The sequence below is a fragment of the Heterodontus francisci genome, chromosome 8 (genome assembly GCF_036365525.1).
Source record: "Heterodontus francisci isolate sHetFra1 chromosome 8, sHetFra1.hap1, whole genome shotgun sequence".
NCBI classification, from domain to species: Eukaryota; Metazoa; Chordata; class Chondrichthyes; order Heterodontiformes; family Heterodontidae; genus Heterodontus; species Heterodontus francisci.
Genome location: NC_090378.1, coordinates 11188425 through 11205773, shown reverse-complemented (window position 1 = coordinate 11205773; position 17349 = coordinate 11188425). Strand labels below are relative to the sequence as shown.

The 17349-nt window shown below is 40.7% G+C and overlaps 1 protein-coding gene across 4 annotated transcripts in view; it reads left to right on the top strand.

Annotated features, from left to right (window-relative positions):
* LOC137372648 (cAMP-dependent protein kinase catalytic subunit beta) overlaps positions 1 to 17349 on the top strand; it is a 165050-nt gene that overhangs the window by 112983 nt on the left and 34718 nt on the right. For all 4 annotated transcript variants that reach the window (XM_068036633.1, XM_068036635.1, XM_068036634.1 and 1 more), the window contains exon 2: positions 9210 to 9271. In XM_068036633.1, the coding sequence (XP_067892734.1) occupies positions 9210 to 9271 (62 nt within the window). The remainder of the gene's footprint in view (positions 1 to 9209; positions 9272 to 17349) is intronic.

Sequence of the window (17349 nt, the reverse complement as noted above, 5' to 3'; positions counted from 1 at the left end):
GTGGTGGTAGGTGGTAATCCTTGCCCATGTTTGACCTGATGCCATGAGATTTCATAGGGTCTGGCGTCAATGTTGAGGAATCCCAGGGCAATTTCCTCCCGACTGGTATGTCCTGCTGGTGGGACAGGGATAGTGGTGGTCGTGTCTGGGACATTGTCTGCAAAGTATGATTTGGTGAGTGTGGTTATGTCAGACTGTTGTTTGACTAGTCTGTGGGATAGCTCTCCCAATTTTGGCACAAGCCGTTAGTAAGCAGGACTTTGCAAGATAGACAGGGCTGTGTCGTTTCCGGTGTCTCGGTCGATGCCAGGTGGTCCGTCCAGTTTCATTCCTTTTCAGAGACTTTGTAGTAGTTTGATACAATGGCTTGCTAGGCCATTTCAGAGGGCAGTTAAGAGCCAACTACATTGCTGGAGTTGCATGTAGGCCAGACCAGGTAAGGAAAGATTTGTGGGTATTTACAACAATCAACAGTAGTCACCACTGACTAGCTTTTAATTCCAGATTTATTAATTGGATTCAAATTCCACCATCTGCCGTGATGAGATTCGAACCCATGTCTCCAGAGCATAAGCCTGGGGCTCTGGGTTACCAGTCTAGTGACATTACCACTGCGCCACCCCCTCCCCTAATTGGTCAGTTTAACATACAATTTAGTCGCACTATACAGTTTCTCCTAAACTGTCCTATTATTGTGGAAGTTGGTTTTATATTGGAACATAAATTGTATAGATCTCTCTTAAAACTTAAAAGGTGTAATAAGTGGAAGTCAATTATGTACCCAAGCAATCTGTAGTGATTTATTACTGTTCCTCAGTAATTTCAAGACAGTATCAGGGTTTTTCTGTTCTAGGAGTTGACAGTCAAGTGCGTTTGTGGATTAATATAACCAGTGTTGTCACTTTTCATACAGGTATGCTATTGTTGTAGGGAACAATCCCACTTTAATCTTGTGATCTATGCTTAAATCTCCAATTCAAATTGCTCCTATCTGTGCAATTACTGTGACAGACCTCTAACGAGTAGTACTTTACCCTAGTGTTAACGAGCTCAAAATCATCTTGATAAATGCAACTGAACCTTGCAAGAGCAATCTGTCATTGTACGATGTCATCTAAGCATCTGGGCATAGAACAATGGGCTTCACTGAAATCTTTCAGCCAACTCTGAAATCCTTGTAGTTTTCAAGAGATTTAACTTGTTTTGGATATGTGTGTGGTACAACGAAGTGTTCGAAAGTAACTTGGTATGAATGTTATGCACTCATGTTAATGCTCAGCTGCTTTATTTTTTAATTTTGTGATCTGATGCTAAGGATTGCCTTTTTGGCTTCCACGCATCAAAATCCAGTAGCATTGTGCCATGAAGAATCCTCTGGATTTGGTGCAGCCGGTTATAGTCAGCTGCATTATTTTTAATAACGTAAAATCTCACGCTCTCTCATAGATAATGAAACTGGAGCTAAATAACATGAAACCAGGAACTCAAGAAATATGAGGTTTGTTCTCATCCAATATCTGCGCTTCAAATCCTCCAGCAAGGAGTCACTGATCAGCATGAATACAACCTGCAGTTTTTTCTGCCTCCCTAGCTCCAAGATAATTCGATCATATTAGCCCACCGTTACCCTGATTTAGATTAGTTAGTTCTACATAAATAAGACATCAAACTTGGCCTGATGTGTGTGGCTCAGTACACATCATGAGCTACATTTGCTTACTGAGTCGTCAACTTCCAAGAATGTTTCCTCATACCAATATCAGCCTGCTTTTATTTTAAGAGGTAATTTTTGTTAGTTTACAAGAATGTTTGACCAGGTAGACACCAGATCCAAAGATTTAATGAACATTTATAATTGAGGAAGTATGAGTTAATTTTAGTCCTGAAGAAATTGTAATTAGTGAAGTGCTGGCTGAGAGGAATCCATCCAGATCAGTGAGTGGGAAGCAGTGTAGCTTGTCTATATGGACAGACGCAACCAACTGGAAGCAAGAAAAGGTGAAGGGGTGTCTTTCCAGTGCCAGTGTTTATACTAGCTACTGGGGATGCTACTGCTGCTTCTGGAAGTGTCTGTGAAGCACACATCTTTAGGTGAGCCTCAGCACTGCCTCATTTACTTGACTTGCACTATTGTAACCAGTAATAGCTGTGACTTGGGTATCCTCCTTAAGGTCTCTGAGAGGGTGAGTCCAATGAAAGGAATAAATCATGGGTCATAGTAAAAACAGAAAATGCTGGAAATACTCAGCAGGTCAGGCAGCATCTGTGGAGAGAGAAACCAAGTTAATGTTTCAGGCCGATGGCCTTTCAAGGCATCATTCACACATCATTTTTTTCAGCAAATTCTGGCTGGTTGATTGTATCACGTGATGATGGTATAAGGGGAACTAGATGGACCGTGGCCTTTTTTCATCTACCAATTAGTACATTGGGGAAAAATATACAGTAATATCACTGAAGTTTCTTCCCCATCTGGGAGTAAATCAATCACAAACTGGATTGTACCGAAAATTTGGACACGCTCAAATTTTCATTTGACAGCATGAGTTCTGCATTATTGTCTGTATTTGAATTACGACTTTACAACAAATTTTGAGTATGCTAGCAATTGGCAAGGATTTCCTTGATCCCATAAACATTCAATGTATTATTTTAGTACCTTTATAGAGTGATTGAACTTGATTATAAGTTGAATATTGAAGGTTTTGAACAGTTGTTGATATTCTTGGATGCAGAGAAAAGTTGGGGCTTGCATTGTCTGCTTTTGGTGCACTTCTGCTTTAATTGAGTTGATCTGCCTTGTCTCTTGTAAGTAGCTTTCATAGATGACCACCTCATTAGTGTTAAAAGTTATAAGAATATTTTCTTCTTAAGATGGTGTATTGCAGATGTATTATGATGCATTTTGTTAAATAGGGAGAAACTTTCCACTGGCAAAAGGGTCAGTAAACAGAGAACATAGATTTAAGGTAACTGGAGGAGAGATAAGAATTTGTTTTTCTATGCAGCAACTTAGGATTTGGAATGTACTACCTGGAAGGATGGTGGAAGCAGATGCTGTCGTAATCTTCAAAAGGAAAGTGGATATGTTCTTGGGCGGGGGGGGGGGGGGGGGAGGGGGGTGGTGGAATGCAGAGTTATGGGGAAAGAGAAGGTGAGTGGGAATAATTGGATAACTCGTTCAAAGAGCAAGCATGAGTGGCCAAATGGCCTCCTTTGCTGTATGATTCTACGACTTGACTTTTAACTAGATAATTGTAACTGATCTAGGTTATGGCGTTGTACACTGCCATGGAGAGACAAGAAGCTGAATGAAGTTGCCAGCAATATAGATGACCAAGTAAACACCTAAAATTTTAATACTGTCATCGTATTTGATTCAGCAATAAATAGATAAACAAAACATGTGGAAGTTTAGTCAGGTAGAACTGTCACTGGATAACTTCCATTCACATTTCCTAATAGTATCAACTGAGCACCTAAGAAAATACAAGTTTCCTTATTGGATGGTCGTCTGAAGGATTAACAACATAACGCAAAATCTCATTTTAAATTTAACACCTCCAAAATCTTCTGTTGCTTAATATTTTCATTGCAAGAGCTTAGATTATTGCATAAAGAACTTAAGAACGAGGAGCAGGAGTAGGCAATTCAACCCCTCGAGCCTGCTCTGCCATTCAAAACAATCATGGCTGATCTCATCTTGGCCTCAACTCCATTTTCCTGCCCATTCTCCATAACCCTTCAACCCACTAATTAATTACTAATTAAAAATCTGTCTATCTCCTTAAATTTGCTCAGTGTCCCAGCATCCACCGCACTCTGGTGTAGTGAATTCCTCAAACAACCCTTTGAGAGAAGTAATTTCTCCTCATCTCTGTATTAAATCTGCTACCCCTTATCCTAAAACTGTGACCTCTCATTCTAGATTGCCCCACCAGAGGAAACATCCTCTCTATGTCTACTTTGTCAATCCCCTTAATCATCTTATATACCTCAATTAGATCTCCTCTCATTCTTCTAAACTCCAGAGAGTAAAGGCCTAAACTGCTCAATCTCTCAAGACAAACTCCTCATTTCTGGAATCAATCTAGTGAACCTCCTCTGAACTGCCTCCAATGCAACTACATCCCTCCTCAAGTAAGGGGACCAAAACTGTACGCAATACTCCAGGTGCAGTCTCACTAATGCCTTGTACAGTTGCAGCAACACTTCCCTACTTTTATACTCTATTCCTTGAGCAACAAATGCCAAAATTCCATTTGCCTTCCTTATTACCTGCTGCATCTGCATACTAGTTTTCTGCGATTCATGCACGAGGATACCCAGATCCCTCTGCACCAAAGCACTCTGAAGTTTCTCCCATTTAGAAAATAATTTGCCTTTCTATTCGTCTGACCAAAATGGATAACCTCACACTTATCCACGTTAAACTCCATCTGCCAAGTTTCTTATTTCTTTATTGCAACTTACTATCCCATCTATTTTAGTGTCATCTGCAAATTTGGCTATAATACCTTCTATTCCTGCATCCAAGTCATTAATATAGTTTGTAAATAGTTGGGGTCCGAGGACCGAACCCTGTGGCATCTTGCCAACCAGAAGAGGACCCATTTATCCCGACTCTCTGTTTTCTGTTGGTTAGCCAATCCTTTATCCAAGCTAATAAATTGCCCCAAGCCCCATGTGATAATCTTACCTTGTGTATTAAACTTTTGTGCGGCACCTTATCAAATGCCTTCTGGAAGTCCAAATATATGACATTTACAGGATCCCCATTATCTACTATACTTGTTACATCTTTGAAGAACTCTAGCAAATTAGTCAAACACTGTTTACCCGTCATAAAACCATGCTGACTGATGGATTGCATTTTGATTTTCTAAGTGTCCTGTTATTACTTCCTTAATAATGGAATCTAACAATTTCCCAACTACAGGTGTTAAACTAACTGGTCTATAGTTTCCTACTTTCTGCCTCCCTCCCTTTTTGAATAAGGGTGTTATATTAGTATTTTTTGCAATCCACTGGAACCTTCCCCGCCTCCAGGGAATTTTGGAATATTATAACCAATGGAACCACTATCTCTGCTGCCACTTCCTTTTAAGACCCCAGGATGTAGGCCATCAGGCCCTGAGGACTTGTCTGCCTTCAATCCCAGTAGTTTGCTCAGTACTTTTTCCCTGGTAGTGATTGATCTGAGTTCCTCCCTTTCTATTACCTGTTACTATTGGGATGGGACTTGTGTCCTCCACTGTGAAAACTGAGGCAAAATACTGATTTAGTGTCTCTGCCATTTCTGTGTTCCCTTCTGTCAACTCCCCAGTCACATCCTCCAAGGGACCAACATAAAACTTTGTATCTTGACTGAACGCTTATGCTGCTGTCGGATTATGTGGTGTCAAATACTGACCAAAAATATCCATTTGATAGTCATTTATGGGAGGAGGCCATTTGGCTGATTAGAGAGCTAAAATGGACTCATAGAGCAATCCAGTCAGTCCCATTCTTCCCCACTGTATCCCTGTGGTCCTGCAAGTTTATTTTCTTCAAGTGTCCATCCAATTTTCTTTTGAAATCATTGTCTTTACCTCCACTACCCTCGTAGACAACGAGTTTCAGGTCATTGCCACTCACTGTAAAAAAAACAAAAGTTCGTTCTTGCATTCCCCTCTGCATCTCTTCCCCAAAGCCTTCAATTTGTGTCCCCTGTTCTTTGCACCATCAGCTAATGGGAACAGTTTTTCTTTGTCTACCTTATCCAAACCTGTCATAATCTTGTACACCTCGATCAAATCTCCCCGCTGTCTCATTTGCTCCAAGGAGATCAAGCCCAGCTTCTCCAACCTCACCTTGTAGCTAAAATCCCTCATTCCTGGAACCATTTTGGTCAACCTCCTCAGCACCCTCTCAAGGTCCCTCACATCTTTCCTAAAGTGTGGTGACCAGAACTGGATGCAATACTCTAGTTGGGACCAAACCAGAGCTTCATAAAGGTTCAGCATAACCTCCCTGCTTTTGTACTTTACCTCTTTTTATGAAGCCCAGGATCACATATGCTTTGCTGACCATTATATCAATATATCCTGCCACCTTCAAAGATCAATGCACATGCACCCCCAGGTCCCTCTATCCCTGCACACTCTTTAGAACTGTGCCATTAAGTCTATATGACCTTTCCCTTCTGCTAAAATGCATCACCTCACACTTCTCTGTCTTAAATTCCATTTGCCACTTGCTAGCCCATCTATGTCTTGTAGTTGATTTTTAACTTCCTCATTGTTTGCCACTCCTTCAAGTTTGGTATAATCTACAAATTTTGAAATGTTACTCTCTCTTCCAATATAAAAGTCACTATGTTAGAAAAAAGTGGTCCTAACACTGACCCTTGGGGAACACCACTGTCAAACACCACTGAAAAATAACCATTTACCAGGACATCTCCAGGGAATGCAGGCTTCATCAAAACCTGTCCAATATTTCACTGATGAATATGTTCATAAAACCAGTGGCAGAACATTTGAATAGTATATGAAAAGACCCCTGAGAAGCAAGCCCAAAGGAACTTCAAGCTTTCTTACCACACGGGTGGCTTGATAGGTGATCAGATAATTACATAAAATTCTACACAAAATTGAGTTATTTGACTTGCCTGCATCTTTGCAGGTGACTACTAACTGTTCTGATTTGCTCTATAAAAAAGTGATTGATAATTAAAATGTATAGACCTAAAATACATAAACTTCCATTCTAAGACTTTGGATATTTGATACTTCAACTGAAGTGTTCCAATACAGTATGATAAATGCACTTTTATTTCAGCTGATCTCCAATGTTGCTAGTTTTATACATTTCTGAATTTGATTTTCATTGTTGGCGCCTTCATCCAATGTACCTATATTTTAAAAAGTGATAATGGAGTTGAAATTTGAATGTTTCCACTTGTTAATGTCTAAACAAACACTCACCACATTTTCAAGTCAATGAGCGGTACTTCGGAGGGGGAGTTGGTGGAATAAAAAAAGCTTCTAATGTGTTTGAAAAAACTCGTCTTGAACCTGAGTATAGATTGATAATTAAAAGAAATTGAGATGTAGGCAAATGCATGCTTTTCTCATGATCAGCATGTAAAAATGGAAAATGCAACACAGCTGTTTCAAATTTGTTGTACCATTGTGAGTTAAAGTAAATTATAAGTCTGCTTCTGCTGAATTTGCCCTGAAAGTACCCTGCAAAAGTCTTGTGTTTGGTGTTGTAGAAGTTATCTTATTTTTGCACCTATTTGTGCAGGTTTTATTTTTCTGGATTCCATTCGTAACTTGTTTAGTGCAGGGGTGTTAAAATTGCTTTCCTGGGAATTAATCCTGTAGATTCATTAATCCTGTTTATCTATCTCCATTTGGTTCACTCCATTAGTTGGGATTCTTGAGCACTGGGTGATAGTTAAGGCCAGACAGCTGCAAATTTGAAACCCATCCACAATTTGTATCCTAATCTACCCGACCGTTGGATAAATGTTGCTGGCTGTTCGCATTCCAACATATTCAGATTTGAGGCTGTTCCAGCTCTGCATCACATCCTTGAAGTTGCAGGCTTGAATGCCTGTCGCGCGCACAGTACTTTCTAGGATGAGATTTATTTGTTCATGATCAGATACTTCACTGCAGCAGAGGAGATTCTCCTTAACTCCGGAAGCGTGCAAATGATTTATGCTTCCACCTCGAAGCAACCACAACTGTTGGCTGAGTGTACGTTCATTGAATTAGCCACCTTGCCAATGAATCATTCAGTCCTTCCTAAGGTGAAGGTGGTTATGTTGCCCTGAGAACACTCGAGGGCAAAAAAACAAAGCCCGTAAAAGCTAGAACTTCTCATACAGGGACTATAAAAGGATAGTTTTCCAGAGATTAAATGGCTCTCCGGCAATTATGGAAGTAGAAACTTATTCCCAGATTTTCACTTTTTCTACTCCCTGGTTGGGTATGGTCATTTGCTAGTTTAAGTGTAGAAAAAGTTTAAATGACAGTCTTAATTTTGGTAGTGTGAAATGTACTATATGTTGTATTTGTAATTCATCCTTTCTACTGTGGTTAAATTCATGAACTTTTTTCTCTCCTTTTCTTCTCGTCATCTCATCCCTTTGGTTACTTGGGGTGAATTGTCCTGAAAACCCTTGATGAACTGTAGAGACCTTTGGTATGCGCGTTATTTCATAAGAAGCCCAAAGTCACAGAAAGTCAATTTTTTTTTAGGAAAAAAAGTTTAAATTGTTATACAAGACAAATTTAGTTTCAAATGAATTACCTTAACAAAAATAGAAATTAGAATTAGATGCAAGACTAACAATGGTGTTTGAACACAAGTTGACGAGCACAAAACAAATGACAATTTTTTCCCCTATAGTCTATTCATACTGTAAAAGTTATTTACAAACTAAATAATGTATGTTTTATCCAAAGTTAATATTTGCAAATGGTTCCAAATAGTTTTGAGAAAGCTCTGATCTTGTATGCATATAAACTTCTGTTTTTTGAAATGCAAGTAAAGAAGAAAATTGCATCTTGATTTATTCTACTAAATGTTTATTGTATTAATTATCAAAGTCATTTTCTTTCAGAAGATCTGTATAGCAAAAGTAAAGGTACTTGACTAAAACAGAAAGATGTTTTCTTGATGGTGATTTGATTTGGGGCTTCAAAGTTGCAACAGATCAGCAGGAGGTCGGGTTGACCTTTTAAAAAATTTTTTTTAAGGAACTCAAAAATTCAACCTTCTGTGACTATGAGCAGCTTTGGTTTGCATTGTTTCATAGCTATCGTGTGTCTTTGCCTGTGGTCATTTTGCATTTCCAATCCATTGCTTTATAGCTGTGTAGCATTCAAAGTTGCTTGCCTAGCTGCTGCTTTGGGTTTTTTTTACTTTTTTTAAGTTGTGTGTTGCGAACTAGTAGCAATAGCTACAGTTCTGATTAAAATATTCCACTGAGAAGCTTAAAGTTTGTGCCACAGAAATGTTGAAAAATGTAGTTTGATATCTTGTGTATAAGTAGTTTTACATGTCTGTAATCCTTAAACAGGTTTGAGTTTAAATATTTTTACAATGATATACTACTTATACACTTGATACTGTAATTATTGTCGTCTTCATAAACCATGCTTCTAACACCTCCAGTATTTTATTTAACCTTGTATCTATCTTTTGTTCTTTAGTGAAAGAGTTCTTAGCCAAAGCCAAAGAAGATTTCTTAAGAAAATGGGAAAGTCCACCACAGGTATGTGTCAGATTACATGCTTGTATATCACTGTTGTAGAAAGATAATGTACAAAGCAGCCTTAAAGGCCACTTGTAGGACAGAATCAGGGGAGAAGGAAATCCTAGGGAATGGATGTTTCAATGTTATACATTATCCTTCCACTTGAGATATGGGATCAGGTCCATCTTGGATGTTAGGATGGAAGTATCTCTCGCAGTAAACCACACATGAAGTGAGTTTGGGGCAGTATCAGCCCTAAAACTATAGTCCATAGCCAAGCAGTCTTGATCACCGGATGAAGAGAAACTGGTGTGGATAATGGAAAATATTACACTGGTGCAGGAAGGAGTGCTGTACTGAAATTGAGACTGAAGCAGATTGATGTGGTCAAGAGAGTTTTACTTTTGCAACTGGCTACAGCGCTGCAGTACGTGCTTGATGCCCACACCAACTGCTTATATATATAAAATACATCCATTCAACCAGTTGATTTGGCCTTGGGACCTGTCTTGGGTGGCCCACTAAAATCAATACCAAAGTAAGCATGGTGCATTGTTTTCTCCATTTTAAGCAATTGGGCTGTACTAATGACAGGATAGGAATTACAGCAGTGTTTAAATTCTATTTTGGATACTATACAAGCACATTTGTCAGAGCTTTTGCTCACATCTAATCATTAGATACTGGGTTTTTCCAAGTAGGAGCTCCAAATATTAAGTTGTAACTTTTATTTCCCTAACATTTTAATGTAAGTTTTTTATGCCAACTTACCACCTTTTTCTTACCTGAAGATACTGACTGTTACTGGGATATGGTTTCACAAGTACCAGTTGTGACCTAGCTACCTTGCTAAAGTAGCTATTTTAAATGAGTCTAGGCATAAAGCAGGCTGCATGACCATTTATTAGGTGATCCACTAAGAGAATATCAAAGTCAAATCCAGTTCTCCTGTTAATCGGTGCTCACACATGCTTAGTCTTCAGCAGAGTGATCCAATAGCAATTAGGAGCAGGAGTCCAACAGATTTTCCCTCCGTATGCCCTAAATCAACTTGGCTCAGTGGTAGCAGGCTCAAGCCCCTTTCTGGGACTTAAACATTTAAGTCTGGCTTTTTCTGTGGGGTTGTAATCTGATTAAAGGCCATTCATACTCTTAATTTTTCCAAAGTTAAATGATGCTGAAATTAGACCAGTTGATTTATTGCCTTTAGTCTGTATATATTGTCTGCAGAACTTGCAGACAAAATGTTCTGTCTTTGAACAGTAATTAATCTTGTAGTGGCACTTATGCATATGCTTCACTCAGTATTTCTATGACATTTTGTACATCCTTGCTTCCTGGTTGCTTCTGTTATATTGCTTTCTTTCAGTTTGAATGTTCAGCTGGTGAAATCCATTTTGCAAAGGCGACTGTTTGGAGTGACCAATAAGTTCTGTTTTCATAACTTTGGGCTGTTAATTTTTTGATGTTTTGAATGTAATCTTGGGACTGTTACAGAAGCAGAGACTGCTTTTGCCATTGCCCTGCAGTACAGCAATCTGAGTCCAGGCCACATTTGCAACTCCGACCTTCTTGTATTAGATCTCTGTATCTTAATTTATGTAAACTACCGATATCTTCTAGTAATAAACTGGACAGGGAGACTTCTTGCACAACAGATCAGAATTACATCCTTTGATTTATGGATTCTGCTTTTAATTCCAACTCTGAGATGTGAAAATCTCTTCGTCAATGCAAGTTCTGTTTACTTTGAGTTTGAGGGTCACTACTGCTGAGAATTGGGGTCTACAGTACAGAACTACTCCTTAATTGAGATGAATTAAAATCTCATGAAGGCATGCGGGAATAATGATACAGAAAGTCAAAAGATTAGTGCTGGAATCACAGAATTGTTAAAGCGCGAAGGAAGCCATTCGGTTGATCGTGTCTGCACTGGCTCTCCAAATGAGCAATTCACCTACTGCTATTCCTCTGCCTTCTCCCCATAACCCTGCACATTCTTCCTTTTCAGATAACAGTCTATTTCCCTTTTGAATGTCTCGATTGAACCTGCTTCCAGCACACACTAAGGCAGTGCATTCCAGATCCTAACCACTCGCTGCACAAAGAAGTTTTTCCTCATTTGCTTTTGTTTGTTTTGCCAATCTCTCTAAATCTGTGCCCTTGCAGTCTCAATCCTTTCACGAGTGGGAGAAGTTTTTCCCTATCCACTCTGTCCAGACCCCTCATGATTTTGAATAACTCTATCAAATCTCCTCTCAGCCTCCTCCAAGGAATCTTCTCCAGTCTGTCGTCTTATCTGAAGTTCCTCATCCCTGGAACAATTCTTGTGAATCTTTTCTGTTCTCTCTCCAATGCCTTCACATCTTTCCTAAAGTGTGGCACCCAGAACTGGACACAATACTCCAGCTGAGGCTGAACTAGTGTCTTATACAAGCTTAACATAACCTCCTTGCTCTTGTACTCTATGCCCCTATTAATAAAGCCCAGGATACTATGTGCTTTGTTAACCACTCTCTCAACTTGTCCTGCCACCTTCAATGACTTATGCACATATACACCCACGTCCTTCTGCTCCTGCACCCCGTTTAGAGTTGTACCCTTTTATGTGTCTCCATGTTCTTCCTACCAAAATGGATCACTTCACATTTCTCCGCATTGAATCTCATCTGCCACTCGTCCGCCCAACTTGTTTGTTCCTTTGAAATTCTACACTATCCCCCTCACGGTTCACAATTGGTCCAAGTTTCGTATCATCCGCAAACTTTGAAACTGTGCCCTGTACACTAAGGTCAAGGTCATTAATATATATCAGGAAGACACCAAGGTCGAGGTCATTTACATATATCAGGAAGAGCAAGGGTCCCAACACTGACCCCTCTGAAACTGCACGACAAACCTTCCTCCAGCCCAAAGAACATCCATTAACCATTACTCTTCATTTCCTGTCACTCAGTCAATTTCGCATCCATGTTGCGACTGTCCTTTTATTTTGTGAGGTATAATTTTGCTCACAGGTCTGTTGTGCGGCACTGTATCAAATGCCTTTTGAACATAAGAAATAGGAGCAGGAGTAGGCCATTCGGTCCCTCAAGCCTGCCCCACCATTCAATAAGATCATGGCTGATCTGCCCCAGACTTCAACTCCTCTTTTGTGCCCGCTGCTCATAGCCCTCAACTCCCCGATATTTCCAAAATCTGTCCACCTGCTCTTTTTAAATACTTTGTGATCTAGCTTCCACAGCTCTTTGGAGTGGAGAATTCCAGACATTCACTACCTTCTGAGAGAAGAAATTCCTTCACATATCAGTTTTAAATGAGTGTCCCCTTATTCTGTAACTATGTTCCCCACAAGTGGAAACATCATCTCAACATCTACCCTGTCAAGCCCCCTCAGAATCTTGTACGTTTCAATAAGACCACCCCTCATATTCTTTTTAACTCTAATGAATAAAGGCCTAATCTGTTTAGCTATTGTTGATAAGTCAACCCCTTCATCCCAGGAATCAGCCTAGTGAATCTCTTTTGAACTGCCTCCAATGCCAGTATATCCTTTCTTAAATATGGGGACCAAAACTGTACGCAGTACTCTAGGTGTGGCCTCACCGACACCCTGTACAGTTGTAACAAGATTTCCCTATTTTTAAACTCCAACCCCCTAGCAATAAATGGCAAAATTCCATTTGCCTTCTTAATTACTTGCTGCACCTGTATGCTAACTTTGTGTTTCATGCACAAGAACACCCAGATCCCTCTGTGCTGTACTTTTTTGGAGTGTTTCTCCATTTAAATAATAGTCTGCCTTTTGATTCTTCCTACCAAAGTGCATGACCTCACACTTTCCTACAATAAACTCCATCTGCCAAGTTTTTGCCCACTCGCTCAACCTATTTATATCCCCTTGCAGATTCATTATGTCCTCATGACAACATGCCCTCCCACCTATTTTTGTATCGTCAGCAAATTTAGATATGTTACACTGTGCCCCCCTCCTCCAAGTCATTAATATAGATAATAAATAATTGAGGTCCTAGGACTGATCCTTGTGGCACTCCACTAGTTATGTCTTTCCAACCTGAAAAAGACCCATTAATCCCGACTCTCTGTCTTCTGTGAGTTAACCAATCCTCACTCTATGCTAATGCATTACTCCCAATACCGTGAGCTTCTGTCTTGTGCAATAATCTTTTACGTGGCACCTTATCGAATTCCTTCTGGAAATCCCAAATACACTACATCTACTGGTTCCCTTTTTATCAACTCTGCTCGTTATATCCTCAAAGAACTCTAGCAAATTTGTCAAACTTGGTTTCCCTTTCACAAAACCATGTTGACTGTTGGATTGCATTAAGCTTTTCTAAATGTCCTGCTATTTCTTCCTTAATAATGGACTCTAGCATTTTCCTAATGACCGATGTTAGGCTGACTGGCCTAATGTTTCCTGCTTTTTGTCTCCCTCCCTTCTTGAACAGGGGCGTCGCATTGGCAATTTTCCAATCTGCTGGGGCTCTCCCGGAATCCAGTGAGTTCTAGAATATTTCGACCAATGCCTCCACTATCTCTGCAGACACTTCCTTTAAAACCCTTGGATGTAGGCCATCAGGTCCTGGCGACTTGTCTGCCTTTAGTCCCATTAGTTTGTCAAATACTTAGTCCCTCGTAATAGAGATTGTTGCAAGATCTTTCCTCCCATTAGCTCTTTGCTTATCTGATATCTGTGGGATGGTTATAGTGTCCTCCATTGTGATGACTGATGCAAAATATTGGTTTAACATATCTGCCATTTCCCTGTTCCTTGTTATCAGTTCTCTAGTCGCATCCTCCAAGGGTCCCTCGCTCACTTTAGCTACTCTCTTTTTATATACCTGTAGAAGCTCTTGCTGTTTGTTTTTATATTTCTTGCCAATTTACTTTCATAATCAAATTTCTCCCTCTTTATTAGCTTTTTAGTCATCCGCTGATGGTTCCTAAAAAAAGAAAAATACCCAATCCTCTGGCCTGCCACTAGTTTTTGCCACTTTGCATGCCTTAGTTTTTGATCGGATACTCTCCTTGACCGCCTTTGTTAACCGCAGGTGGTTCATCTTTCTCATTGAGTCCTCCTTTTTGACCGGAATAAATATTTGCTGAGCGTTATGAAATATCTGCTTAAATGTCTGCCACTGCTCATCCACTGACCTCCTTCTTAGTCTATCTTCCTCTGTGAAGACAGACACTTCTTTTGGAAGTCCATGTCCACCACATCAACAGCATTGCCCTCATCAACACTCTATTAACTCTTCAAAAAACTCCAGCAAGTTAGTTAAACGTGATTTTCCCTTAACAATTGTGCTGGCTTTCCTTAATTAACCCAGATTTGTCCATGTGACTATTAATTTTGTCCCGAATTATTGTTTCTTGAAGTTTTCCCACCATTGAAGTTAAACTGACTGGCCATAGTTGCTGGGCTTATCTTTACATCCTTTCTGAACAAGGAAGGTTTAGATTGTTTATGGGAAAGTGCAAAGAACAATCTAGAGTAAGTTTAACTGGGGGAAAGCCAACTTCAATTGGTTAAGAAGGGATCTGGGTCGAATAAATTGTTATCAAAGGTTGGAAAGAAAAACAGTAGCTGAACAATAGGCTACCTTCAAATAAGAGAGAGTTCGGGTACAGTTAAGGTATTCTCCAATTTTCCAGCCCTCTGGGGCAACCCCTGAGTCTAAGGAGGCCTGGAAAATTTTGGCTAGTGCCTCCGCAATTTCCACTCTCACTTCCCTCAGTATCGTTGGATGCATCTCATCCAGCCTTGGTGCTTTATCAACTTTTAAGTATTGTTACGACCGACCGCTCCTGTCAAAGTCCCAAATCAAAATATACAATTCTGATTTTGGTGGGATCAACTCACTGTTACTTCAATCCCATCGCTCCATAGATCGGATAACATATCATTTAAAACTTTCCAAGTTAAAGAAAGACCCAGCCAAATTGTACCATCTTTTAACCCCCGAATGAGGCTAACCAAACCAGGTGTCTTTAAATCAACAAATTTCAGGTGTGCTCTTTAATTCGAAGAACTAAATTCTTAAACACTATGGAGATATCAACAACATTTCAAATAGGAAAAATTAGAGTCCTTGCAAATAGAGTCCAATGTTGCTTAAAGTCCTCACAGGATGTTGCTTGAAGTCCTCACAGCCATCCGATGGGGGAAAAAAAATTCTTCCACGTCGAACAGTCCGTAGTCTAACTTCAGCAGTAGGTGATGCTTCCTTCTTCGGCAATGAATTTCAACAATTAACAACTTACGTATACTTTCAGTAGAATCAAGCTGACTTTAGAGTTTTTGAGGGATAAAAGATTGTCACAGTCTAACTTCCCTTTCTTCAATTTAAATTACCAGAGATCTCTCTTTTGGCTTGACTTTTTTTAGAATTTTGAGAGATAATAAACAGACTAAAAATCTTCTTCCTTCAGTTTAAATGGTTGAGAGCTCTTTTTCAGGTGTGCTCATCACAGCTGTCTGTGTCTTCTGTCAGTGTGTGTCTGTTAGAACAAATGGTCTTCAACTCATAAGCCAGTTCAAAACTGAATTGCAACAAATGTATTGCATCAGGCTCACTCCCAGTGGCTATATCTATGGTAACGAGAATGCAGGCCGGAATTTTACGGTGGATGGACGGGAGCCGGGGTCCGACGTGCAAGTCGGTGGTGAACCCGCTTCCGCCTAGCCCGGGGATTAGTCCCGCATTTTACGGGTCCCCGGGCTTTAATTGTCCCGAGGCGGGTCTTCCACCCACTTGAGAGAGGCGGTCCCGCCTCAGTGAGTTGCCAGCCAATCAGCGGGCCTCAGCTCTTAGTCCCAGCAGCACCACCGGGAGCGGTGGCCGCTGCTGGGACTGCAGCCCAGCTGACTCCATAGATCGAGGAGGGAAGGTAAGTAGGGGCATGCCTCAGCAGTGGGATCAGTCCTTCCCTGGTGAGGCTGGAGTGGTTGGGGGGAGGGGGTGTCTTGGGTCTTGGGGGTGGGTTGGGAGGTGCGGGCGGCCCTCAATCGGGCACCCTGTGCCCGACTGCCATGCCCACCCCCCCAACCGGGGCACGGGAAGGCCGGCAGCTGTCGCTGGGCGACCTTTCACGACCCTAGCACACACGCTTTCCACGGGTATTTTACCCGTGGAGGTGGGAGAGGGCCCTTAAGTGGCCGTTTAAGGGCATTGATTGGCCTTGGGCAGGTGGGCCGTTTCCCACCCCTTGCCCCCTCTGCCTGACTGCCATAAACTTGGCGGGTAGGCCTCCCGGAGCCTGCCGCTCAATTTTACGCCACCCCCATGCCACCATCCGATTTGCTGGGGTGGCGTAAAATTCCTGCTGCAGTCTCCAAAAGGCTGTTACTAACGGCAACCAAAAATGCACCTTTTTATAACCCCTGAGGCTTGCCGGCTCTTAAAGCAATACTGATCCCTTACAAGCCTTAAAGGTAAACCGCATATTCCAAAAAAAAACCACAGGACAATGATAGTTTAGATAGCCTATCTAATACCACCTCTTTATCAATTTTAAATCCTTCTAATGTATTAATTACCTCTTTCACTGTGGCCTGAGTAGCATCTTCTTCCTTGGTAAAGACAGATGTTAAGGATTCATTTAATACCTCAGCTATTCCCTCTGCTTCCATGTGTAAATCCGCCTTTTGGTCCCTAATCAGCCCTACTCCACCTTTTACCACCCTTTTACAAATATATGCCTTGAGAAGACTTTGGGGTTCCCTTTTATGTTAGCTGCCAGTCTCTTTTCATACTCTCTCTTTGCTTCTCTTATTTGCCTTTTCACTTCCCCTCTGAACCTTCTATATTCAGCCTGGTTTTCCATTGTATTGTACACCTGACATTGGTCATGAGCACACTTTTTTTCTTTATCTTCATCTCTATCCCTTTTGTCATGCAGGGAGTTCTGGATTTATTTGTCCTACCTGTCCCCTTCAAGGGAATATAAGTTAACCGTGCCTGAACTATCTCCTCTTTGAAGGTAGCCCATTGTTCAGCTACTGTTTTTCCTTCCAACCTTTGATACCAATTTATTCAACCCAGATCCCTTCTTACCTAATTGAAGTTGAC